Source organism: Peromyscus eremicus, chromosome 2 (assembly GCF_949786415.1).
Source record: "Peromyscus eremicus chromosome 2, PerEre_H2_v1, whole genome shotgun sequence".
NCBI lineage: Eukaryota > Metazoa > Chordata > Mammalia > Rodentia > Cricetidae > Peromyscus > Peromyscus eremicus.
The window spans coordinates 129332441-129357372 of record NC_081417.1 but is presented as its reverse complement, the minus strand read 5'-3'; the positions used below and the strand labels follow the sequence as shown (position 1 = coordinate 129357372).

General features: G+C 41.6%; 2 protein-coding genes across 5 annotated transcripts in view; one reads left to right on the top strand and one right to left on the bottom strand.

The window, feature by feature from the left end:
• Positions 1-24932, top strand: part of LOC131903922 (aldo-keto reductase family 1 member A1) — a 78440-nt gene that overhangs the window by 5608 nt on the left and 47900 nt on the right. Inside the window, exon 4 of one of the 2 annotated variants that reach the window (XM_059254786.1) lies at positions 85-567. The exons of the other annotated variant lie outside the window; for it this stretch is intronic. Coding sequence (XP_059110769.1) covers positions 85-495 — 411 coding nt within the window. The 3' untranslated portion in view covers positions 496-567. Of the gene's footprint in view, positions 1-84; positions 568-24932 lie in introns of those variants that run through there. 2 annotated transcript variants of the gene reach the window in all.
• Prdx1 (peroxiredoxin 1) overlaps positions 11410-24932 on the bottom strand; it is a 47492-nt gene continuing 33969 nt past the window's right edge. For all 3 annotated transcript variants that reach the window (XM_059254801.1, XM_059254802.1, XM_059254803.1), the window contains exons 2-6: positions 24678-24794; positions 19903-20056; positions 19342-19464; positions 17689-17819; positions 11410-11725 (exon numbers count right to left, since the gene is read on the bottom strand). In XM_059254801.1, coding sequence (XP_059110784.1) covers positions 11640-11725; positions 17689-17819; positions 19342-19464; positions 19903-20056; positions 24678-24794 — 611 coding nt within the window. In that variant the 3' untranslated portion in view covers positions 11410-11639. The remainder of the gene's footprint in view (positions 11726-17688; positions 17820-19341; positions 19465-19902; positions 20057-24677; positions 24795-24932) is intronic.

Below are 24932 nucleotides of genomic sequence, written 5' to 3'. Positions count from 1 at the left end.
AGCTTGCAATAATGGGAGTTGGACCTAGTGTCAAAATGACCTCTGTAAAACCCTGAAAACTACTTTTCTTTGCCCTCTCCCCAGCACATAGCAGGTGTGTGCATACACCCCCGATTTGGGGGCTGGTTTGCTATCCGAGGAGTAATATTGCTGCCAGGGATTGAAGTACCAAATTTACCACCCAGAAAGGCCCCTGACTGTGTGCCTACAAGAGCTGGCCGCGTCACTCTGCTCGAAGGCTTCAATTTCCATTGGCGTGACTGGACTTACCGAGATGCTGTGACTCCTGAAGAACGTTACTCAGAAGAACAGAAGATCTACTTTTCTACCCCACCTGCCCAACGCTTGGCCCTATTAGGCTTAGCCCAGCCCTCAGAACACCCTAGCACTACACCTGAGCATCCCAGTTCCATGCTTACCAAGCCCCAGAATTCCAACAGAGCAAGAAGCTGGCTTAGCCCCAGTGTCTCACCACCTGTATCCCCGGGCCCTTGACCTTTTCCCCTGTGAGATATCACTTACATTAGATTTAGTTTGGGTAAAATTTGGGGTTTTGAAAAAGCACTTGTTTTTTTGTTTTGTTTTGTTTTGTGTTTTGTTTTTTCAAGACAGGGTTTCTCTGTGTAGTTTTGGAGCCTGTCCTGGAACTCTGCAGACCAGGCTGGCCTCCAACTCACAGAGATCCACCTGTCTCTGCTTCCCGAGTGCTGTGATTAAAGACATATGCTGCCACCACCCAGTAAAAAAAGCACATTTTATTTGAGTATTATTTCCTGATAATAGCTCTTCAAAGAGAGTCAAGATTCCCTTTACATTGGTGAAGACAAATCACATGCCAAGGCAGACTCAAAATCAGCAGCTGCCTTCAAATATTGGACTCATACCTGTTACTATTTTTGTGTAGTGCTCTAAGGTACTACTTAGAGTTGTGGTTCTCAGTCTTCCTAACGCAACCCTTGAATACGGTTAGTTATGTTGTGGTGACCCCTCCATAAAATTATTTTCATTGTTATTGAAATAACTATAATTTTGATAGTTATAAATCATAATGTAAATATGTTTTCAGATGGTCTTAGGCGACCCCTGTGAAAGGGCCCTTTAACTCCCAAAGGGGTCTTGACCCACAGGCTGAGAACTACTGATTTAGAGGATCCTAGGGGTATACACCCTTTAAGTGGTACCTACCACATAGGGCTATGCCAAGTTATTATTTGAATAAACTACTTTGAAACTGTCTGACATACAGTAAGTGGTATGTTATTACTAAAGGCTTAAGGGATCTTACACTTCTGCTCAAATAGATCTAGTTTGATTATGGAATGTTGGAAGGCCATGATGGTACAAGACTGTTTTGTCTGCTGTTATCAAGAATCCAGAAGAAATTTCTTGCTGACTTAACAGTGAGGGTCAAGAATATTCTCTAATCGGGGTTGGGGATTTAGCTCAGTGGTAGAGCACTTGCCTAGCAAGTGCAAGGCCCTGGGTTCGATCCTCAGCTCCGGGATAAAAAAAAAAGAAAAACTTAAAAAAAAAAAAAAAAAAAGAATATTCTCTAATCACAGCTAGAATGAAATAAGTAGAATAGAATCCTGTCCAAAACCTTTGTTTGCCTGTTCTCTCCAGAGATGGACGCTTCCCAATCCTGATTGTTCCAGTGTCACTGCCAGGGTCTGAGGAGGTGGTTTAGTCAGTAAAGTGCAAAAGGATGAGGTTTACCTGTGTGAGGAATGAGGTCCTGTCTTTAAAAGAAAAAAAGCTGCCTCACAATCAACTGAAAGTACATACATGCATACAGAAGTAAGCGTTTTATTTTTCCATTGTGTATGGAAGAGTAAACCCAAGCCCTACTACACTGTTAGCCATGGCACTACAGTTAATATTTGCTGGGTTGCAAATGATAGTCCCAGTAAGATTACTTGTAGTGTTTATAATGCTGAGAGGGTTGCATGGAAACAGAATTTTTGCTTCTTAGGATAAATGCAAAATAATAGGCCAGCAACAGGTTTATTAGGTAAAGATGCTTGCCACCAAGCCTGCCATCCACATGGTGGAAGGAGAGAACAGACTCATGGAAGCTGTCCTCTTGACCCCATATACACAGATGTACCCCTCCCCCCATAAACGTGATTTAAAAGGAAGAAAAGATATGGCCAAGCCTATAAATTCTTCAATCCCAGAACTGAGATGAGTGCAAGATTAAAGCCGACCTAGTCTATTGTGGGAGCCCTATTTCGGGTTCCTCATGGCTTTACCCAGCATGTCCACATAGAGGATGATTAGGATCACGGGCCTGAGTGCAGGTGTCTAAGATGGTCTGCACTTGGCTGTGCTGGGGGAGGAGGTCTTTTGCTCCACCCCTTGGCGTCTCTATAAATACCTGGGGCAGAGACAGTCGGGCCGTTGGAATAGGTTCCAGGCCCTCTCGAGGCTATCCTTTATTTTCTATCTGTTTATCTCCGCAATAAATTCTTCTAATATTTCCTGCTGCTCGCACTCAAGAAAACTCTGGGGAACTGTGGGGGTGGTGGGTAAACGCCCCACAGAATGGCACCATGAACAGGGACTGAAGAAAAAAGAAAAAAAAGGGACTAAAGAAAAAAAGGGGGGACTAAAGACAAATGAACAGGGACTAAAGACAAAGTAATAGGGACTAAAGATAAAGGAAAATAATAGTTTTATTACAGAGTTTTTGGCGAAAGTGTGAGTCGGCCCTGCCAGTGGAAAGGCATGCTGGTGTTATGGAAAATATATATTATATATATATATATTATTGAGAGGCAGGGGTTTTATCCTCGAGAGAAAAGGAAAGCGGACTGGAAGGATGTCCGGTGCTGCAGCGAAATTCTCTTCTGTAAAAATTTTCTATCTTCTATCCCTCTCTCAATTTCTATCTGTGAAAAATAAGTATAGGGTAGTAATGTAGTGTAGGAAAAACTTAGAAGTGTAAGATCGTGTAGGAAAAAATAAGTAAGACAACTAGACAGAAAAACTCTTCAGTTTTCTAACTTTGGGGGCTATGAATGCAAACTAGGGGGAAAAATCTATCTTTGGGCTTTATGGGCAGTAAAAAAAGCTCTTCTTTGAGCTTATGGGGAAGAAAAAGTTTCCTATGGAAGCTTTTGACCTGGGGACAGCTGAAATGCTAAGTCCAAGCGGCAGGAGAAAGTAATTTCTTCCTGAGGCAAAAATGGGGGTGTAAGAAGTCAAAGTTTAAAGTTGGGAAGTTTTGGGGAAAGTTTGTCTTTCTTTCTCCTGGGGAAAAAAAATCCTTCTCAAACCATAAAGCTTTTCTTGGAAAATTTGGGGGAAAAAAATCTAAAAAGCCTTAATCTTTCTCAAAAGCTCTCTTAAACTTAAAAACTAAAGCCTTTAACTTTCTCTCTCAGAAGGACAAATTAGAATCACCTGAAGATATTAGTATGGGGACCACCTGTGATTAGCTCAAAGGGAAAACGACAAACCTCTTAAGACAGCAAAAACTCTCCAAGTTCTCTTTCAAGCTTTAAAAATCCTCCCTGCAATGCAGGAGGCAGGGACAAGTTCCTAAAAACCTCTTCTAAGCTCTGTCTCTTCAAGCTAGTAAAAGACAGTGGGTCAGAGTACCCTGAGGGAAACGCTTGGGAGAGTGTGGGTAAAGATCTACAGAGAGCCCAAAAGGGCAGGAAACTTTACCTGAGAAAAGCAAAAAAGGCAAGCTTTTCAGTTACAGCGGAGCTGAGGCATCAAGGGTTTTGTTTCTGAGTGAGCATTTCAGAATGAAAGGGTGCTCCTAATCGTCCTAATGCAAAGATCCTCTAAAGCAATGCAAACTGTTAGCATTGTATCCTCACTTCTGAGCAAAAACCCAGAGGCGACTGGCCAGCGTCTCTGAGTTGGAGTGCATTTCGGGGATACTAGGGTCCTGCAGTGGTAAACTTCCTGGAGCACAGAGCTGAGGCAGGAAGGTGCAGGACCCAGGGGAAGATTGCTAATGAACAAACAAAACTAAAGCCAGTGGGAACAGCACAGTTGTCTGCTTTCCTACAAGTCCCGGGTTTATAGGTCCACAACTGCAAAAAGAAATCTGAGAAAAGCTTTCCTATTAGAGAAAGGACCTTTCTGGGAAAACAGTAAAGCTGAACTGTCTGAAGCAGTCGTGCTGCCCAGTCAGAACGCTCGCTGTCTGGGGAAAGAGCCCAGCCAGGGCAGGACAGAACTATCCAGGAGTAAGCTTTCTTTTCTATCAGAGAAAGCACCTCTTTGAGAAAAGCTTTATTTTAACTGACTCCCGATGAGATGAGGGAGTGTAGCCCTGAGGGGTGATTGCCTCTGGTATAAGCTCTGTCCTTGAGCACCTAGACAAGCAAATGCAACCCACTGGGGGACTGGGCCAGGTGAAGGCCTGATGAAACAAAACGCCTGTCCTAATGGGAGTTTAGAAATGGCAAAAACATCCCTTGTTAGATTTTCAATCTGTACACAAACCAAACAGACCCAGAAAACAAATGGACAAAAAGCCCCTACCTTCAGTAGCAGGGAAAGCCGCCACTGTAGTATCAGAAACTGTTTCTGGGGTAGAGGGGATAAACTGAGACCAAACTGGATACTGTCAAGGAGAAAGACTCTGAAGAAAGAGAAGGGACATATTCCTCCCCAGAAAATGCATGACCTGAAAAAGCTGCTAGAATTTGAGGCAGATTCGGGGGGAGAAAAAAAAGCCCCTACCTCCAAAGGCAGCTAGCAGAGGTACAGAGCCACAAACAGATACCTGAAGCTCTGCATCTGTGGGGGAAGGAACAAGCAAAATGAGAATAAAATCAGTGGGAGAAAAAAACTCTTCTGAAGGAGCTATGGGAAAGCTGTTGTACATGATCTTGTTTTTCACTGACTGGCTAAGGCAAGCACAAGCCCCAAGGAAAGTTGCTATCAGAAATTGCCCACTTCAATGTGTGCTAACAAGGCAGGTGCAGTTGATTTGGGGGCCAGTGTCAAATGAAGGAGAGACACCTGTTAAAGCCAGCTGAGGAGAGACCAGAAACCTCCCAATGTCCCATAAATGAAAATTTAAAATGCTTGTTCAAATCTCCCGTTGCAAAAGCAAAAAACTTTGTTCAAACCTCCTGTAAGCAAGTCTGGTAAAGAGACTTGGTAAAGTTGACACTCAGACCCAAAAAGAACTATGGGAAATGACTGATATAAGGGAAATGATATAAGGGACTGATATTATTATGGACTGATATAAGGGAAATGCATTCTGGGAAAGGTAGTTTTGCCGCTAAAGATGGCGCCATTGCCCTGAAACACTTCTGTCAGCTCGAAAATACGTTCCTGGTAAACTTAAAATACAGCTTTTAAAAGAATAAGGAGGAAAATAATCTAAGAGTTTGTGTCAGTTCCAATGAAAAATTGAAAGAATATGGAACTAGGTGCTTCGCGGTTTGGGGCTCCATTGGTAAAATGCCTTATTTACCCTAATAGCTGTGCAAAGATTTTATGGTAGTTGGATGACAAAAAGCTACCTACAAGAGCAAATAAGCCATTTTAAAATCCTTAAGAAAACAAGGGAAAGCAGTTTATACACTGAACGTTGTCTTAGATATGAAGAAACTTATGTTGAAATTAAAAAATTTCGCCGGGCGGTGGTGGCGCAAGCCTTTAATCCCAGCACTCGGGAGGCAGAGCCAGGCAGATCTCTGTGAGTTCGAGGCCAGCCTGGGCTACCAAGTGAGTTCCAGGAGAGGCGCAAAGCTACACAGAGAAACCCTGTCTCGAAAAACCAAAAAAAAAAAAAAAAAAGAAATTAAAAAATTTCTTTGCCTTTTGAACAAACTGCCTGCAATGAGTAATTCCTTTGCAAATCTCATAAGGAGATAAAGAAACAGGCATTCAAAAAAGAAATGACTGCTTTATAGATGGGAACAAACTTCAGAAAAAAATCTGTCTTAAATAGTTGCTTCACCTGAAAGTTCCTTATAAGAAATCAATGCTAAATATCATAGCTGCTAATAACATCAGGAGTTAAAGCTAATGAAATGAAAATATTAATCCTGACAATGCTTTTTCTCAGAGTAAGCTAATGAAGGATATGTTTCATGAAAGAACATCTATGTGCTTGACTCCTTTGAATAGTAACAGTTTTGGTGAAAATATTGGAACTAACAACAATCAAGTAAAAATGTTTCAAGAAATTCAAGACGTTATTCCACAAAAGAAAGCTGCCATGCTTTGTGGGCCATATTAGAGCTCACTCCAATCTTCCTGGTCCTTAGCTGAGGGGTAATGCAATGGCTGAGCATTATTATCCCAAGTGGAAATGGCTTAACAGTCACATGTTCTTCATCAAAATAGCAAAAGCTTAAGAGAAAGTAATTCAATCTTGCCAAAGAAGCAGCTCGTCAAATAGTTAAATGATGTGGGTATGTCCAAAATATTTTCCTGTCCCTCACTTAGGGGTAAACCCTCGAAGTCTTCTTCCCAATCATCTGTGGCAAATGGGTGTTACGCATATTGCAGAATTTGGCAAATTAAGATATGTACATGTGACCATTGACACTTATTCGGGATTTTTAATGGCTAGTGCACAATCTGGGGAAGCGACAAAACATGTAATTATGCACTGCTTGAAGTGTTTTTCATATATGGGTATACCAAAAATTATTAAAACTGAATGGTTCTGGATATAGTAGTAAGGCATTTCAACAATTTTGTACCCAATGGGAAATCGTACATAAAACATATATTCCTTATAATCCTCAGGGACAAGGTATTGTAGAAAGGGCTCATAGCAGTCTTAAAAGTACAACTTCAAAAAATAAAAATAAAAAAGGAAGAAATTTACCCTCAATCGCTACATAATGCATTAAATCATGCTTTTTGTTCTGAACTTTTTGAATATGGATGTCCGTGAGCAGTCTGCCACAGATAAGATTTTGGCACAGTGGCATCCAAGCGACTTTTGTTTAAGTGAAATGGAAAGATCCCTGCTCGGGATTATTTAAAGGTCCTGATCCTGTTTTAATATGGGGTCAAGGACATGTTTGTGTTTTTTCACAAGAGGAGAATGAAGCTCGGTGGTTACTGGAGCGTCTGGTAAGGATCACGGAACTAAGGAAGGTTAGCTCCAATGACATTTCCTATAAAGGAACCAGAATGAAAGTGGCTCAATTAGTATTTCTGAGGTTTTGTCACTGGTGAATGCAAACAGTGAGGAAATAAGAGTTTGGAGCTGTGCCGCTTTTGGCTTTACTAGCTCCTTTAGAAAAATACTTTATATCACCTAATAGCTGTGCAGTATTTGGCGAAGAGCTTACAGCAGCTAAATACGGTAATTTCACCCTCAGTGTGAAGTGAAGTTTTTCGGTAGAACAAACCAAAAGTACTGCTGTAATAGAAACGTTTGTCTGAATTGAAGCACTTAGGGGACTATTAAGAATTTGGGTGAAGGGACAGCCTCTAGTTAAAAACTGTCTACCGCTGACAGTGCATCTCTGCCGGTCCGGAACGACTGAGAACTGGAAACTTTGGAGTGTGGCGTCATCCTGGGAAGGTTACAGTCCCCTAGCAACAACTATCACAATTCTATAACAACAACACTCACTAAATCCCAGTGCTTTATAACAAAGCTGACTATAAACTCTAAACTTTAGAAATGATGTGCGTACTTCATGTCTAGTTAAGAGAATCTTTCTAATAGAGATAGTGATAATAATTAAGAATAAGAAGTAGAAAAAGATGAAAATAAGTATAAATAAATAGATGTTAATGTTATATGTGAATTTGTAAAAAAGTGTAAATGTTAAATGTGAATCTATTCCTAACATATATAGAAGGTTAGTGTCCCAGTAGACTGCAAAGTAGGCAGTCTGAATGGTTTCAAAAGCTCCAGAAGCCGCTAAGAAGCTAAGAATGGCGGACACCACAACAAGCACAAGGCATCCGCAGCTGAGATCCGTGGAAAATCAATGCAACACAGAAAATCCTGAGCTAACATCAAAAACAGTGCAGTTTAGAATACTACTGTACCTAAAAAGGTCGGTCTGTGGGAACAAAAGTTGCAGAGACGCTTGTTTGAACAAAAATTGTTAGCTGCAAAAAGTTTTGGTTGAAAAACGTCTCTTCATATTTGGAAGTGAAAGCCTGATACCAGAATTTATTTCTTGTTTGAACTTTTTGAACTTAAAATGAGATAAAATTACAAAAAGATTTTGGTCATGGATTTCTCATATTTGGAAGGCTAGTACCAGAATTTATCATTTGAATTTTAAGACTTAAGAAATGAAATAAACAGTAGAGATTTCATTGCAATGGGACAATTTTGAGTTTACTTATAGTAATGACCTAGGAACTATTTCTGGAATTGGGTTAAAAATGGAACTGTTTAAATGAAGAAATTTATTGTTTCTACCTTGACTCAAGATGCAGTTTTATGTATGCATATATGCTGGTGATTCATGAATTGTTCTGTGTTAAAAATGAAATTGTTTTGTGGAACTGTTTATGTAAAAATAGAATTACTTATGGAACTGGTTTTGTGTTACAAATGGAACTCTTTAAACTGAAAAGTTTGGGTTTTCTAACTAGGTTTGAGATTTTGCTTAAAAAATTGTAAGAAAAAGGAGTTAATATTCCTTAGTCTAATTTTAAAAATTGAGTGGATTAATGTCATGTTTTGTTAGTAAGAAATGCAAATGGGGTATATTAAGAGACTACTTTTAAAGTGTAAAGAGTTTTATTAAGAAACTGCTTTTGGATGTTTTGCTAAAAGTTTTCCAAGTGTTAATGGTTAGATTGAAAATATTGCTTTTCAATATGGGTTTGTAGGAATTATATATGTTTGGTTTTTTTCTAACTAGGTCTGAGATTTTGTTTAAAAAATTATAAAGAAAAGGAGTTATGAGGTTGAATTTTATGTTTGCAGAAATTATGTTTAACCTATTGATATTAATGCACCTTGGTTTTGTCGAGTTAAGGAAATATTTAAGTTTGATGTGAATACATCGAAGTTTTCCCTATGTTGTTAGGAAGAAAATTCAAATGATTGAGTTAAAAGTTTTAAGACGGAGAAAATTGTTAACTATATATAGCACCATATATGCTAATTCAAATGGTTCTGTTAAGAGTTTGCTTTGAGTTGTAAGATTGAGAGAATTGTGACTATGTATAGCAATATTTATGTTAACCTGTTAATGGTAATGATGAAGCTAAGGGATTCTTTAAGTTTGTAGTTGCCTTAAGAGTTTTTGGTTTAGAAAGGGCTTGAGGCAGCTAAGGCTGCTGTAGTCACCTTGGACCTAATTCAAAAGAGAAATGCCATCTTTATCATCCTCTACTCCCATACTGGAAGGTGTAACAGCTATGGAGATTGCTGTAAGCCATTAATAGTTTTTTTTTTTATATATTAAGAAAGGGGGACCTGTGGGAGCCCATTTTTGGGTTCCTCATGGCTTTACCCAGCATGTCCACATAGAGGATGATTAGGACCACGGGCCTGAGTGCAGGTGTCTGAGATGGTCTGCACTTGGCTGTGCTGGGGGGAGGTCATTTGCTCCACCCCTTGGCGTCTCTATAAATACCCTGGGGCAGAGACAGTCGGGGCCCATAGGAAAAGGTTCCAGGCCCTCTCGAGGCTATCCTTTATTTTCTGTTTATCTCCGCCAGATTCTCTGCAATAAATCCTTCTAATATTTCCTGCTGCTCGCACTCAAGAAAACTATGGGGAACTGTGGGGGTGGTGGGTAAATGCCCCACAGTCTACAAGGCAAGACTTTGCATTTGTGTATAGACCTAAGCATGTTAGCCTTCTTGAGGCTGGAATTAGAGGAAGCTGTTCTTTGAGACAATCTCACTGAACTCATTGAGGTTTGCTGACCAGCAAGCTCCAGCACTCTGCCTGTCTCCTTGCCTCCCCTGCACTTAAGATTACAGACACATAGCATTCATTGGTCTTGGCATTTTATGTGGTTGTTGGGGATTGGACTCAGACCCACATGCTTGCATGATGGTCTGTCCAAAGTGTGATCTATATTTGGTTACAAATGAGTTTACTAACACTGTAGCAACCAAAAGTAAGGAACAAGTGTCAAATAGTACAGCATGGAATCAGGTGTTTATGAAATCCTTCTTAGACAGTCATGTTGGAGTTGTGGGTAGTGCAGAGTAGAGTGCTGTCCACACAGGTAAACCTCTTGATATATTTTTTTTTTTTTTTTTGGTTTTTCGAGACAGGGTTTCTCTGTGTAGCTTTGGAGCCTGTCCTGGAACTTGCTCTGTAGACCAGGCTGGCCTCGAACTGCTTCTGCCTCCCGAGTGCTGCTCTGATATTTTCTTTTGCCTTCACTTCTCTAGTACTGGTATTACAAGTATGTCCCATCACACCATTTATGTGGCAGTAGGGTTAGAACACACTGGTTAATTTCTGTCAGCTTGACAGTAAACTAGTCTCCTGGGAGAGGAAACCCCAATTGAGGAATTGTCTAGATGAGACTGCGCTGTGGCATTTTTTTTGGGGGGGGAAGGGGGCAGTGGCTGACTTAGAAGGGCCCAGTCCACTGCACAATACCATTCCTAGGCAGCAGCTGGTCCTGAACTGTTTAAATCTGCTCCCCAACCCCCCAGCTGCAAAGCAGAACACCAGGTAAGCACTCTACCAAGAGCTATACCTCCAGCCCTGAGGCAACTCTGAAACCTAATTTTTTTAATAGCAGAGGCTATGGAGATAGCTCAGCCATTAAGTGCTCTTTATGAGGAAATAAATTAGGTCCGTGGAACTCCTATCAAAAAAGAAGCCAGGCATGATAGGCCGTGCTTATAAAACCAGCACTGGAGAGAGAAACAGATCCTGAGAGTTTGCTAGCCACATCTACATGTCAAGTTCCAGATCAGTAAGAGATCCTGCCTCGGGCTGGAGAGATGGCTCAGGGGTTAAGAGCACTGACTGCGCTTCCAGCGGTCCTGAGTTCAATTCCCAGCAACCACATGGTGGCTCACAACCACCTAATGAGATCTGGCTCCCTCTTCTGGTCATACATGCTGTATACATAATAAATAAATAAATAAATCTTTAAAAAAAAAAAAAAAAAAAAAAAAAAGAGATCCTGCCTCAAAAAGTAAGGGACTGGAGAGATGGCTAGTGGTTAGGACATTTGTTGCTTGCTACTCTTGCAGTAGACCCAGGTTCAATTCCCAGCACCCACAACTGTGGCCGACAATAATCCCCATAGGGGATACAACAGGCAGGTACATAGTGCATATGCAAGGAAAAGATCATACATATAAATCCTTTGGAAAAAAATTTAAAAAGTAAATAGCACCTGAAGAACACTCTCTGACTTCCGCATGTACACACAGACAACATACAACACACACACACACACACACACACACACGTTCATCTACACCAAAAAATCTATTGCCTTAAAATGAATCACCAAGTTCTCAGAGATCAAGTTTAATAGATACTAAAAAAAAAGAACAACAGGTTGATTTCTGCAACTCACAACAAACCTCAGGCTATTCCCAATAGTGGAAGAAAGGCTAACCGCCCCCAGTACTGTAGGAAAGGGATGTCTTGAATCACACCACATTTTGTTTAAGCACGAATAGAGTACAAGAAATTTTCTTCTGGCTGACCAATGCAGCCTGGCAGAAAAATGGCCCACTGCTCACTTCTGCTTAGAGAAATATTCTCTGCTCTTTTGGACATCAGGCTTGATGGTATCACTGCCAGGTTTCCAGCCGGCAGGGCACACTGCAAGAGAAAGGTATCACTAATTATTAACCTGCTCAGTGGAGTGTATCTGCCTCCCTCATCTCTATGAACAAAGGGCTGTCTTGCTATGGTGGCACACACTGGCAAGATATGCTGAAGAAATGGACACAGGAGAATTATGAGTTCGAGGCCAGCCTAGACTACAAATTTGCATGGTCCATGCCTTTACTCCAGCACTCAAGAAGCAGAAGCAGGCAAATCTCTGGAAATCCAAGGCTGGCCTAGTCTACATAGTGAATTCCAGGCAAGTGAGAGAGATCGGTTTCAAAAAAAAAAAAAAAAAAACCCACACACACACAAGGTAACATGAGCTCAGGAGTTGGCCCCACCCCTTGCTGGCATGGTATGATCATGAAGGTGAGCTGGCCTGCCCCTTACCAGCTACCACATGGCCCTCCACAGTATATGGCTTCTGAGAGAAAGATACACTTTTCCTTTGGGGGAGGGGCTGGCCACTAGGAGTTTGAACATGCTCTAATAAGTATATGGCCAACACAAAATTGACTTAAATTTGTTTTTTTTTGGGGGGTGGGGGTGGGAGTGGACAAGGATGAATAATCAAAAATCCAAACCAAACCACAAAGCTGAGTATGGCTGGTGCCTACTAATCCCAGGACTCAAGTACTTGCCACAGCTGGGGGCCAGTCTAGACCAAATTCCAGGCTAGTCTTGATGGGAGACTATCTCAAAATGCAAAAGTAGCCAAATAGCACATGCCTTTATAATCCCAGAGGCAAGCAGATCTCAGGCCAGCCTGGTCTACAAAGTGAGTTCTACAATAGCCAGAGCTGTTACACAGGAAAAGCCTGTCTCAAAAAAACAAAACAAAACAAAACAAAACAACAACAACAACAAAACTAAACAAAAAAAAAGTAAAAGGAAACCTAGAGCGGCTGGAGAGAGAGCTTAGTGTATACTAACACCAGACAGTGTACAACTGCCTGGAACTCAACACCCTCTAGATGCTGCTAGCACCTGCTCAGACCCACCCACACATACATAACTTTAATAAATCTTAAAAAAAAAAAACAAAACACTAAGACTAGAGATACATAATATAGCCCAGTAGTATAGTACAGTGTTTGCCTAGTATGCCTAAGGCCCTAGGTTTAACCCTTAATATTACATGCCTGCTGCCAAAAAGTGTTTTTTTTAAAAAAAAAAAAAATCTGATGCTGGGGAGGCAAAAAAACAATATAAATCTTGTCCTAGGGTAACTCAACTTTGTAATCTGTCACTTAAGCTTTTGGTATAAGGCTAAAAGTTTCACCACAGCCCTAACCTACTATTATAGCTCACTTATTTGCACCCAAAATCTAAGCAATAAAACTTCATCTGCACTTACATCTAACAATAAACTGTCTAAAGGGCCGTGGTGATGCACACCTTTAATTCCAGCACTTGGGAGGCAAAGGCAGGCTGAGCTCTGTGAGTTCAAGGCCAGCCTGGTCTACAGAGTGAGTTCTAGGACAGCCAGTAGTTACACAAAGACACCCTGTCTGGAAAAACCAAAAAAAAAAAAATAAAAAAACAAAACCTGTCTAAAATATATGTAACAAGACATTAAGATTTATAGAAGGGCTAATAATTCACATGCTGTATACAAGTTTATGTATGGTTCACATACTACTTAAATTAAGAAAAAAAGGGAAGAGGTAACAAACCATCCTTGAAAGCCAAGTAGTTAATAAGCTAATTTAAAGCCAGGAGGTGATGTCAGGTGCAACCTACCATACCTAACTGCTCCTCAGCATTAACTGCCAAACTACAAAAGAGCACTTCTACGAATGCCGTTTCATTAATAACTGCCCTCTACTCTCCCAGTAAGTAAAGGGCAGAGCTTCCATCTTTCACACCCTTAGGAAAAAGTGTGAGAATGGCTGTATTTTCTTTTTTTTTTTTTCTTTTTGGTTTTTTGAGACAGGGTTTCTCTGTGTAGCTTTGCGCCTTTTTCTGGAACTCACTTGGTAGCCCAGGCTGGCCTTGAACTCACAGAGATCCGCCTGGCTCTGCCTCCCGAGTGCTGGGATTAAAGGCGTGCGCCACCACCGCCCGGCTGAGAATGGCTGTATTTTCTGCATAACAACTTCAAGCTAGAAATAAAGGCAAAGGAAATCTGATTTTTCCACTTCCATTTGAGACATGTATTCATCAAAGTCTAGTAATACAAACAAGTATGGTGGGTGACTCGGAAGGCAGAGGCAAGCGGTCTACATATTGAGTTTCAGGCCAGCCCAGGCAGCACTATATAGTAAGATCCTGTCTCCAAGGGGGAAAAAAAAAAGGTAGTAATACAGCAGAAAGAAATCTCAATTTCTTTTGTGAAAATAAGAGGGAAGCCTCGCCGGGCGGTGGTGGCGCACGCCTTTAATCCCAGCACTCGGGAGGCAGAGCCAGGCGGATCTCTGTGAGTTCAAGGCCAGCCTGGGCTACCAAGTGAGTTCCAGGAAAGGCGCAAAGTTACACAGAGAAACCCTGTCTCGAAAAACCAAAAAAAAAAAAAAAAAAAGAGGGAAGCCTCTATTAGTCCAAAGATATGATGGCCTCAATATCAGACTCTGTGGTCAATTCTGAGTACTGAAAACATGGAACAAGAACTAAATGAGAGGACTAGAGACGGCTCAGCAGCATTCCAGCACCCACACGGCTCCGGGTTTATGACAAGACCTTTAGAAACTCGAACAACACATATACTTTGCTACTCTTTGTTCCTTTTACTTTAGCAGTGACCCTCACTCAATACTATGGAGCAATCTCAGAAGCAGTCAGACTAACATCCATACATGCAAATACTTTAAAATTATCTGAGCTTACTGTCCCTGATTATCAGCCTTCCACACTAGCCAAACACCTTTAGATCACTCAGATGTTCAATTAATCCATATTCTAACAGCTTTAACCTTCTGTAAGAGACAAAACTAGGGGCTGGAGAGATGGCTCAGAGGTTAAGAGCACTAACTGCTCTTCCAGAGGTCCTGAGTTCAATTCCCAGCAACTACATGGTGGCTCAAAACCATCTGTAATGAGATCTGGTGCCCTCTTCTGGCCTGCTGTCATTTATGCTGCATACATAATAAAATAAATAAATAAATAAATAAATAAATAAATAAATAAATAAATAAATAAAAGAGGCAAAACCAGAATTTTAATAGGCCTCTAAAAGTAAGTATGATTATTTACCTTTCTCTCTCCAGCTCTACCCTCAAAGCATGAGATTATAAACACAAGGAACATGTTAACAGCACAGACACCTGGTCCAGGGGGCTATATTTTATTTAATACTTGACTAAAAATTAAAAGTTGAACCAGCCGGGCGGTGGTGGCGCACGCCTTTGATCCCAGCACTCAGAGGCAGAGCCAGGCGGATCTCTGTGAGTTCAAGGCCAGCCTGGGCTACCAAGTGAGTTCCAGGAGAGGCACAAAGCTACACAGAGAAACCCTGTCTCGAAAAACCAAAAAAAAAAAATAAATAAAATAATAATAATAATAATAATAATAATAATAAATAAATAAAAGTGGGACCAGAAAAATGGCTTAGTGGGGCCGGGTGGTGGTGGCGCACACCTTTAATCCCAGCACTGGGGAGGCAGAGGCAGGTGGATCTCTGTGAGTTCGAGGCCAGCCTGGTCTACAGAGCAAGATCCAGGACAGGCACCAAAGCTACACAGAAAAACCCTGTCTCGAAAAACAAAACAAAACAAAACAAACAAACAAACAAACAAACAAACAAAAAGGCTTAGTGGGTAAACACACTTCCCAGATAAGTCTGACAAGCTAAGTGTGATGATGATCAGAACCCTCCGTGGAAGCAAAGAACTGACGCTAGAGTTGTCCTCTGACCTCCACTGGTGCATCATGGCACACATCCACATATACAAAATAAAATTTAAAACAATAATGTAAACAAGAGGAGGGGCTGGAAAAATGGCTCAGCAGTTAAGAGCACTGGCTGCTCTTCCAGAGGACCCAGAATCAATAGGCAGCAATGGTGGCTCATACTTCTATTCCTAGCACTTGGATGCTGAGGAAGATTTGTAGGAATCTGAAGACAGGCTGGGCTACATAGTTGAAGGCTAGCATTGATTACATAGGAAGATACTATCTCATCTCAAAAAAGGAGAAACATACCAAATCATGTTTAGAATTTATAAGGATTACGCTTTCTTTGTATGTCTATGAATGTTTTACCTATATGTATGTCTCTGAACCACATGCATGCAGTACCTGAGGAAACCAGAAGAGGACATCTGATCTCCAGGGACAGAAGTAACAGAAATTGTGAGCTGTCATGTGGGTGGAACAGAATGTCTTAACCACTGAGCCATCTCTCTAGCCCCTATTTTTTTTCCTGTTAAGATTTATTTTTTAAATTTTCTTTCATTTTTACTTTATGAGTATTTTGCCTGCATGTATGTCTGTGCACCACATTGTATCCAATGCCCAAGACAACCAGAAGAGGGTATCAGATTCCCTTGGAGTTACAAGATAGTTGTGAGCCACCCTGTGGGTTCTGGTAATCAAACCATAGTCCTCTGAAAAAGCAGCTGCTGCTCTTAATACCTGAACCATTTCTGTAGCACTTATTACTTTTAATTTGTGTCTCTGTGTATATATGAGTATCCAGAGACCATTAAGAGGATATCAGCTTCTCTGGAGCAAGAATTACAGGCAAATATTTATGAGCACCTTGGTATGAATGCTGAGGACTGAATTCAGGTCTTCTGGAAGAGCTGCAGGTGCTCCTAACTCCTGAGCTATTTTCCAGTTGCCTTCCTTAAACACTTTTGGGAGACCTTGTCTTGGATACCTGAAACTTGCCATGTAGAATACAATGGCCTTGCTAGGCAATAGTGTCACATGACTTTAATCCCAGACACAGACTTAATTAACTCTTTAGCCCAGTTTGCCTTGAAATTGCACGTGCTAGAATTACAGAACTGAGCCAGTGCAAGTAGCAAGAACAGACTTCTACATGGCAAAATAATTCCTTTGACTCTAAAACTTTACCTCACCTTCTTCTCTATTTCTCACACACCTACTCTACCACACTCTTTTTTGAGCAGGTAGCCCTAAAACTCACTGCAGCCCTGTAACTCACTAACTAGCCTAGGATGAGCCTGACCTCATGATCCTCAGGCCTCTTCCTCCCAGAAGTGCTAGGATTATACTAAGTTACATCTTCAGCCCCCAAAATAGATTGACAGCATGTGGGTTGGACACGAACCTCAGGAATTCACAGGTTAGAAGTTACCACTGAACTACATTCCTAGCAACCATAAATAATTTTTTAGGATTTTATGTGTATGAGTTTTTTGCCTGTACCACATGCATGCCTTGTGCCCTTGGAGGTCAGAAGAGGGCGCTGGTCCTCCCAGAACTGGAATTATAATAGACTATTTGTGATAGACATGTGTGTGCTAGGGATCAAATCCAGGTCCTCTACAAGAGAGCAAGTTCATTTAACCTCTTAAGCTCCTAATTTAAAAAAAATTTTTTTTTAATTTTTTATTTTAGGTACATTGGTGTTTTGCCTACATGTATGTCTGTGTGAGGGTTCCAGATCCCCTGAAACTGGAATTCTAGACAGTTGTGAGCTGCCATGAGGATGCTGGGAATTGAACCTGGGTCCTCTGGAAGAACAACCAGTGCTCTTAATCTCTAATCCATCTCTCCAGCCTTCGAGCTCCTTATACATAAAAAAGGGCAAAAACAAAAACCTTTCCACCAAGTATGGTGCATGCATTTAACCCCAGCACAGGTGGATCTCTGAGTTTGAGGTCAACCTGGTCAACAGGGCAAGTTTTAGGACAGCCAAAGTTACACAGAGAAACCTTGTCTTGAAAAATAAAAAACAAACACTTCCATTTCTTGCATAGACACAATTACCCAATGGCCTTTGCACCCTACCATACTGCTGTCTCATTAGCAGGTAGATGACTTACCTTCACCATGCTTGTCAGTGTACTGGAAGGCCTGCACTAGTCTCAGAATCTCATCCACAGAGCGGCCAACAGGAAGATCATTTATAGTGATCTGTCGAAGGATACCTTTATCATCAATAATAAAGAGGCCCCTGGGTAGAAGAGATTGAAGAATTGAGAAAGAGGCATTACAAGTCAAAGTTTTGCACAGAAGTCCTAAGGAAATGAATGGACTGTTCTATAAGAGTTATACTAGCCTACTATTAGTGTGACCACTACACTGAAAAATGCAATGAGAAATAGATGCAGCTCAGTTGGCAGCATGCTTATCAAGCATGCAGAAAACCCTGGGTTTGATCCCCAGGACCACATAAACCAGAAGGAGTAGTGAACAAAAGCAAAGTGGAAACAGTAGATCAGGAGTACAAGAACATCCTCAGCTATCAGATACCATGTCCAAAACAAAATGGGTTGGAGGATAGGTATAGCAGCACATACCTACAAGTTCTAGTTCCCGGGAGGCTGAGAGGAGGATTACTAGCATGAGGTCAACCTGAACTATATAGCAAATTCAAGGCCAATTTCAGCTATATCATAACAAAATTGTCTCAAAAATAAAACAAAGAGGCTGGGGAAAAAAGACTCATGTCAGTAAAGTGATGCTCTTCCAAGTATGAGCACCTGAATTTGAGCCCCAGAACCCATTAAAAAAATAAATTACTAGGCTGGTGAGATGGCTCAGCGGTTAAGAGCACCGGCTGTTCTTCCAGAGGTCCTGAGTTCAATTCCCAGCAACCACATGGTGGCTCACAACCATCCGTAATGAGATCTGGCGCCCTCTTCTGGTCTGCAGGCAGACATACAGACAGAACACTGTATACATAATAAAAAATAAATCTTTAAAAATAAATAAATAAATAAATAAATAAATAAATAAATTACTGCCGAGCAGTGGTGGCGCACGCCTTTAATCCCAGCACTCAGGAGACTGAGCCAGGCGGATCTCTGTGAGTTCGAGGCCAGCCTGGTCTCCAAAGCAAGTTCCAGGAAAGGTGCAAAGCAACAGAGAGAAACCCTGTCTTGAGGAAAAAAATAAAAAAAATAAAAAAAAATTACCAAACAAGTAATCTCACCTTTAAAAAATAAAATAAATTAAGAAACAAAAAATCAAGGAGTTGGAGAGATGGCTCAGAGATTAAGAGTACTGGCTGCCCTCTCCAGAGGACCTAAGTTTGATTCTGAGCACTGGAATGGTGCCTCACAACCATTTTTAGCTCCAGTTCCAGGGGATCCAATGGGCATAGGTGGTACACATACATACATGTATGCAAACATCCAAACACAACACATACAATAAATATATATTTAAAATTAAGCACACAACCCCAACACTGAGGAAGCAGAGACAGGCAAGTCCTTGAGACTTAACTTACCAGCCAGCCCAGCCTACCTGGCAAGTCTGTAGCCAATGGGACACTATCTCTAAAAAACAGTGGACACTGTCTGAGAACAACACTCCAGGTCTTCTGACATCCACAGGACACATACACAATGAAAATGACATGAGGAAGGATGCTCCTCAGATCATGTGTTCTGGCTTTTCCAAATAAATGACTATTATCTAACAAGACCATTTTCATAGTAACTGCCACCTCCCACCCTTAAAGTACATACCTGAAAGAGATACCTTCATCAGCCTTTAAGACTCCATAATCCTGAGCAATGGTACGCCTGGGATCTGATACCAAAGGAATGTTCATGGGTCCCAATCCTCCTTGTTTCTTGGGTGTATTAATCCTAAAGCAAAAGGCATTCTTAGAATCCATTCATTCAAACATTTGTGAAGCAAGAATATTAACTGGACCTCATCTTTCAGATACCCTTTCCCAAAAAACTTTTTCCAACAGTAAACTGAATGGCTTGATGACAAGAGTGGTCATCAGTGTATATCAGACAACAGCAACTCAAGCTGATGTGCCTCTGCTGCCAGGCAGTGAAAAGAAGTTGGAGCCCAGAAGCCAATACTTAAGTCTACTGCCAAACCTCTAAACTTGTTCAAGAAATCCACAACATACTGCCAGGTGTTGTGGTATACTCCTGTATTCCCAGCTACTCATGAAGCTAAGGCTGGAGATACTACAAAATGAAAGAAAGCTGACCTGAGTTACATATTAACCCTGACTCAAAAACAAAAAGCAAAAAATTCCACATGCGAAATGGGACCAAAAACTTTACCATGCCAGATGACAGAAGTGAGAATCCACAGAAGCTCCAATCACTTGGCAATTGAGTTTCTTAAATTCTTCTGCCCTATCACTGAAAGCAATGATCTCAGTGGGGCACACAAAAGTAAAATCAAGAGGATAAAAGAAGAATACGACATATTTTCCTGGGGAGGAAAAATAAGTAATCAAAAGGTTAGCTTTGAAATTGAGTTTCCGATCTAGGGGTGCTGTTACATGCCTGTAATCCTAGCATTCAGGGCAGGAGGACTGTTGTGAGTTTGAGGCCAGCCTGAACTACACAGTAAGAACCAGATAAGCCAGGGTTAGAGACCCTCAATCAATGAAAGCAAGAAATTCCTACAATATTCCTTTGCAAAGATCTTTTCCTATGGAAGTTTTTTTTTTTTTTTTTGGTTTTTTGAGACAGGGTTTCTCTGTGTAGCTTTGCGTCTTTTCCTGGAACTCACTTGGTAGCCCAGGCTGGCCTCGAACTCACAGAGATCCGCCTGGCTCTGCCTCACGAGTGCTGGGATTAAAGGTGTGCGCCACCACCGTCCAGCCCTATGGAAAACTTTTAAAGTTAATGACAGACACAGTTATCACGCAATGTTAGGATGCTCAATAAAGATGGCTCTTAGAAACTACCTTTATACCAAGAAAGCCTGAAGTAAAACCATTTCTTCTATATCAATTCTATATTATTTGCCTCTATATTCTTTGAATGCTAACTATAGAATAAACAGTATTCAGCCTAATTCTGATCTTCTGAGAGGCTAATATTAGCACACACATCAAGTTATTTCAATGATAAAAAGGGGAGGGGCGGCAAGGATGGACTTTTATTATAAACAGTACCTAGAAAATGAAGTGTACACTCAGAAAGCAAAGGCAAAATGGATGGATGTCTCTCCCCTCTACTGTAAAATGATGAGCCCAAAGAGGAAGTCAGGATGGAATACAGTGGCAGAAAAATAGTCAGAGACCAGCCTGAGCTACATAGCGAGCTCCAGGCCAGCTCCCGGATACATAGTAAGACAATCTCCAAAAAAACAACCACCCACCCCAAAACACACACACACACACACACACACACACACACACACACACACACACACACACTGGGTGTGGTAACTAACTCTGGCTGTAATCTAGCTTTCAGGAGACAAAAGCAAGAAAATCACAAGTTCAAGACCAGCCTAGGCTATTTAATAAATTCCAAGCTAACCTGGACTACAGGAGACTCTGTCAAAAACAAAACAACCGCCTGGTGGTGGCACGGGGGGGGGGGGGGGGGGGGGGGGGGGGCGGGGGGGGGGCGGGGCGGGGGGGGGGGCGGGGCGGGGGGGGGGCTGGCCAGATGGATCTCTGAGTTCAAGGCCAGCCTGGTTTACAGAGCAAGTTCCAGGACAGTCAGGGCTACAGAGAAACACCATCTCAAAAAAACAACCAACAACAACAAAAGTTGGGGGTAGAAATCCTAGGACTTGGGAGGTAGGGACAGGAGAATCAGGAGTTTGAGGTCATAGAACAGTTAAGAGCTAGCTACTCTCCTAGAGGTCCCAGATTTAATTCCCAGTATCCACATGATGGCTCACAACTGTCTAATTCCAATACCAGGGAGTCCAAGACACTCTCCTGGCCTCTTGCAGCATCAGACATACATGTATGATACAGACATATATGCAGACACCCACATACATAAAATAACTAAATTTAATAATAAAATAAAAAAGACAAACCAACAACGAAGACAGAAAGTAAAGACAGGGCCTTTATGCAATGATGGAAGAATAATTAGGCAATCTCAAGGGTAATTTTCTCCCTTTCTATCTTGTTATGGGCAGGGTTTCTTGTTTCTGTTGTTAAGATGTGGTACAACAGACTAGTTAGCTCCATCTATTTAGAATAGCATTAGTGGGATTATAGAAGCCAACCAATGAATCCTGTTTTTATGTAGGTTCCATGGACTGAAACAAATCTGAGTCCTCAGGCTTGTGCAGTAAGCACTTGCATCTGATGAACATGTTCCCAGCCTTCATGGGCTATGTTTAAGTAATTTCATGAATCACAACAAGTATGTTCCTAACAAGCCCAACAGGACCTAACTAGAAAAATTTTACACCAAAAGTACCCAAAGTACTGGTATAAGGTAACAGGACTTCTAGTTCCATTTTCCTTTAGTAACTCAGATTATCACTAAAGTAAATCTTTAGATGGGCCATGAAGCCTCTCACCAATGGTTGAACTGGAACATTTCCAAATATCCACTTATTTTTGGGTAGCAACTACGTCTGAAAGTCAAAACAAGCAGTCCTTGACTCATCTAAGCAATCTCTCTGTGGCTTTGCTTAACAAGCACTTTGAAGCCTCAGTAGACCCAGCCCTACAGGGCAGAGAGCAACTACTCCCTAGATCATGTGCCAGGGTCACCTCCCTGGAGGTGCATTTTTTTTTTTTTTTTTTTTTTTTTTTTTTTTTTAAAGGTTTATTTACTATGTATACAGTGTTCTGCCTGCATGTGTCCTTGCAGGCCAGAAGAGGGAACCAGATCTAATTGCAAGTGGTTGTGAGCCACCATGTGGTTGCTGGGAATTGAACTCAGGACCTCTGGAAGAGCAGTCAGTGCTCTTAACCACTGAGCCATCTCTCCAGCCCTGGAGGTGCATTTTAAACTGTTTGCTGTAAGAGATATTTTCCTTAGGGCCCACAGTAGCTGTTCTCATCCCAACAACAAAGTCTGATGTCAGGGAATTTAACTGAGCATTTTACCCAAAAGCTATCTCCAGAAACTTATGTACCACTAAGAAAGGTACATTTAATACCAGCATTTAAGCCTTGTAACTAAAGAATCCGTGTTCTCAATGGTCCCAAAAGAACTAGCTACTGAGACTACAAGGAAGGAGAGAAGAATGGCAATCAGAGATAGCTCAGCAGTTATGAGTATTCGTGCTGCTCTTTCAAAGGACTCAACAGACTGTTGGGATCCAAGCAGCCACACGGCAGCAACCATCTGTAACCACAGTTCCAAGAGCTCCAACACCCATGCACACAAGCAGTGTGTATGTGCAGGTAAAACTCACACACATAAAAATAAATAGCCCTCAAAAACTAATTTATTATTGCTTTTTTTTTTTTTTTTTTGAGACAGGGTATCACTAAGCAGCTCTGGCTGGCCTGAAATCCAGAGACCCACTTGATGCACCACTACACTCAGCTGGGGGGTCAATTTTTTTAAAAAGAAAGGAGGGAAGGTAGAACATTAGCAGAATCTGTCAAGTATCTGTATGAAATTATGGCAAACAAAATGTAACTGCAGTTACCAAGTTTTCCCTGTGAGCAGAAGCAAAGCCACAGCTCCAAAGATTTGATGTGAAAGACTAAATGTAGTCAAGTTTTCTTAAAACAAGAGACGAAGGGGACTACAAAGATGGCTCAGAGACTAATCACAATGGCTGCTCCTCCCGAGGTCCCAGTCCAGATGTGGGGGCTCACAAACATCTACAGTTCCAGTCCCAGGGGATCCAATGTCCCTCTATTTGTGTGCACATGGTGCACATGAAAAAAAACCACCCATACACATAAAAATAAAAAATGTTTTAAAAGTTTTCCAACTTAAGGCCGGGCTGTGGTGGCACACGCCTTTAGTCCCAGCACTCAGGAGGCAAAGTCAGACAAATCTCTGAGTTCAAGGCCAGCCTGGTCTACAAGTGAGTTCCAGGACAGCCAGGGCTACACAGAGAAACCCTGTCTTAAACCCCGCCCCCCAAGAAAGAGGAATGGCCAGGACAGCCAGAGCTGTTACACAGAGAAACCCTGTCTCGAAAAACACCCCCCAAAAAAGAGAGGGGGAGAAGGCCAAGCACTGATGGCAGACACTTTTTTTTTTGGTTTTTCGAGACAGGGTTTCTCTGTGTAGCTTTGCGCCTTTCCTGGAACTCACTTGGTAGTCCAGGCTGGCCTCGAACTCACAGAGATCTGCCTGGCTCTGCCTCCAGAGTGCTGGGATTAAAGGCGTGCGCCACCACCGCCCGGCCCGGCAGACACTTTTAATGAAAGCAAACCTATGTATCAACGTCCAGGTCAACCAGGGGATAGTGAGATGAGACCTTGTCTCAAACAAGCAAACAAAAAAGAAAAGAAAGGGGTTGGAGAGATGGCTCAGGTTAAGAGCACTGGCTGTTCTTCCAGAGGTCCTGAGTTCAATTCCCAGCACCCACAAGGTAGCTCACAACCACCTGTAATGAGTCTGGTGCCCTCTTCTGGCCTGTAGGGACACATGCAGGCAGAACACTGTATACATAATAAATAAATCTTTAAAAAAAAGGAAAGAACCAAAAGAGGGGGAAAAAACTACAAAGAAAAAAAAAGGAAAGAAAGAACCAGAGGGCACAGTGGCATATGCCTTTAATCCTAGTACAAAGGAGGCAGAGGCTGGAGGATCCCTATGAGTTCACGGCCAGCCTGATGTAAATAGTGAGCTCCAGGATATGGAGAACTACATAGAGACCCTGTTTTTACAACACAAACTAGAGAGAGAGAGAGAAATATATGAGGGGAGGATGGAATTCAGTGGTAGAGGGTTGCTAGCATGTGCTGAGGCCCTAAATTCAGTCCCCAGTACTTCAAAACTCAAGAATCTTTCCAATAATATAAGTACCACTAAAAAGGTAATCAGGTAAATGTAAGAGGCTTATATCTAGGATAACTACTCTTGTCCTAACCATGACTTCCCTTCAACATGGAGACATGTGAAGTGGCCTCTTGCCCAGTTTAGTTAATTCTTACCTTTGTATTCACTTAGGCTGATATCTTTGAATTGTCCATCTGGCATAACAGCTGTGGCTTTGAAGTTGGGGGCAGGATGCCCAATTTTTGCATTTCCTGTAGACATCTTGAAATCAGCTGAAAAGGACAACAACAACAACAACAAAAATTGAAACAAGCCTGTTCTTCTAAATAACTAAGAGCTTTCACACCTACCTAGGAACTTAACTGTAGTTCAATCACGGAACTGTCCAGTAGCTTTGAATACATTGTTTT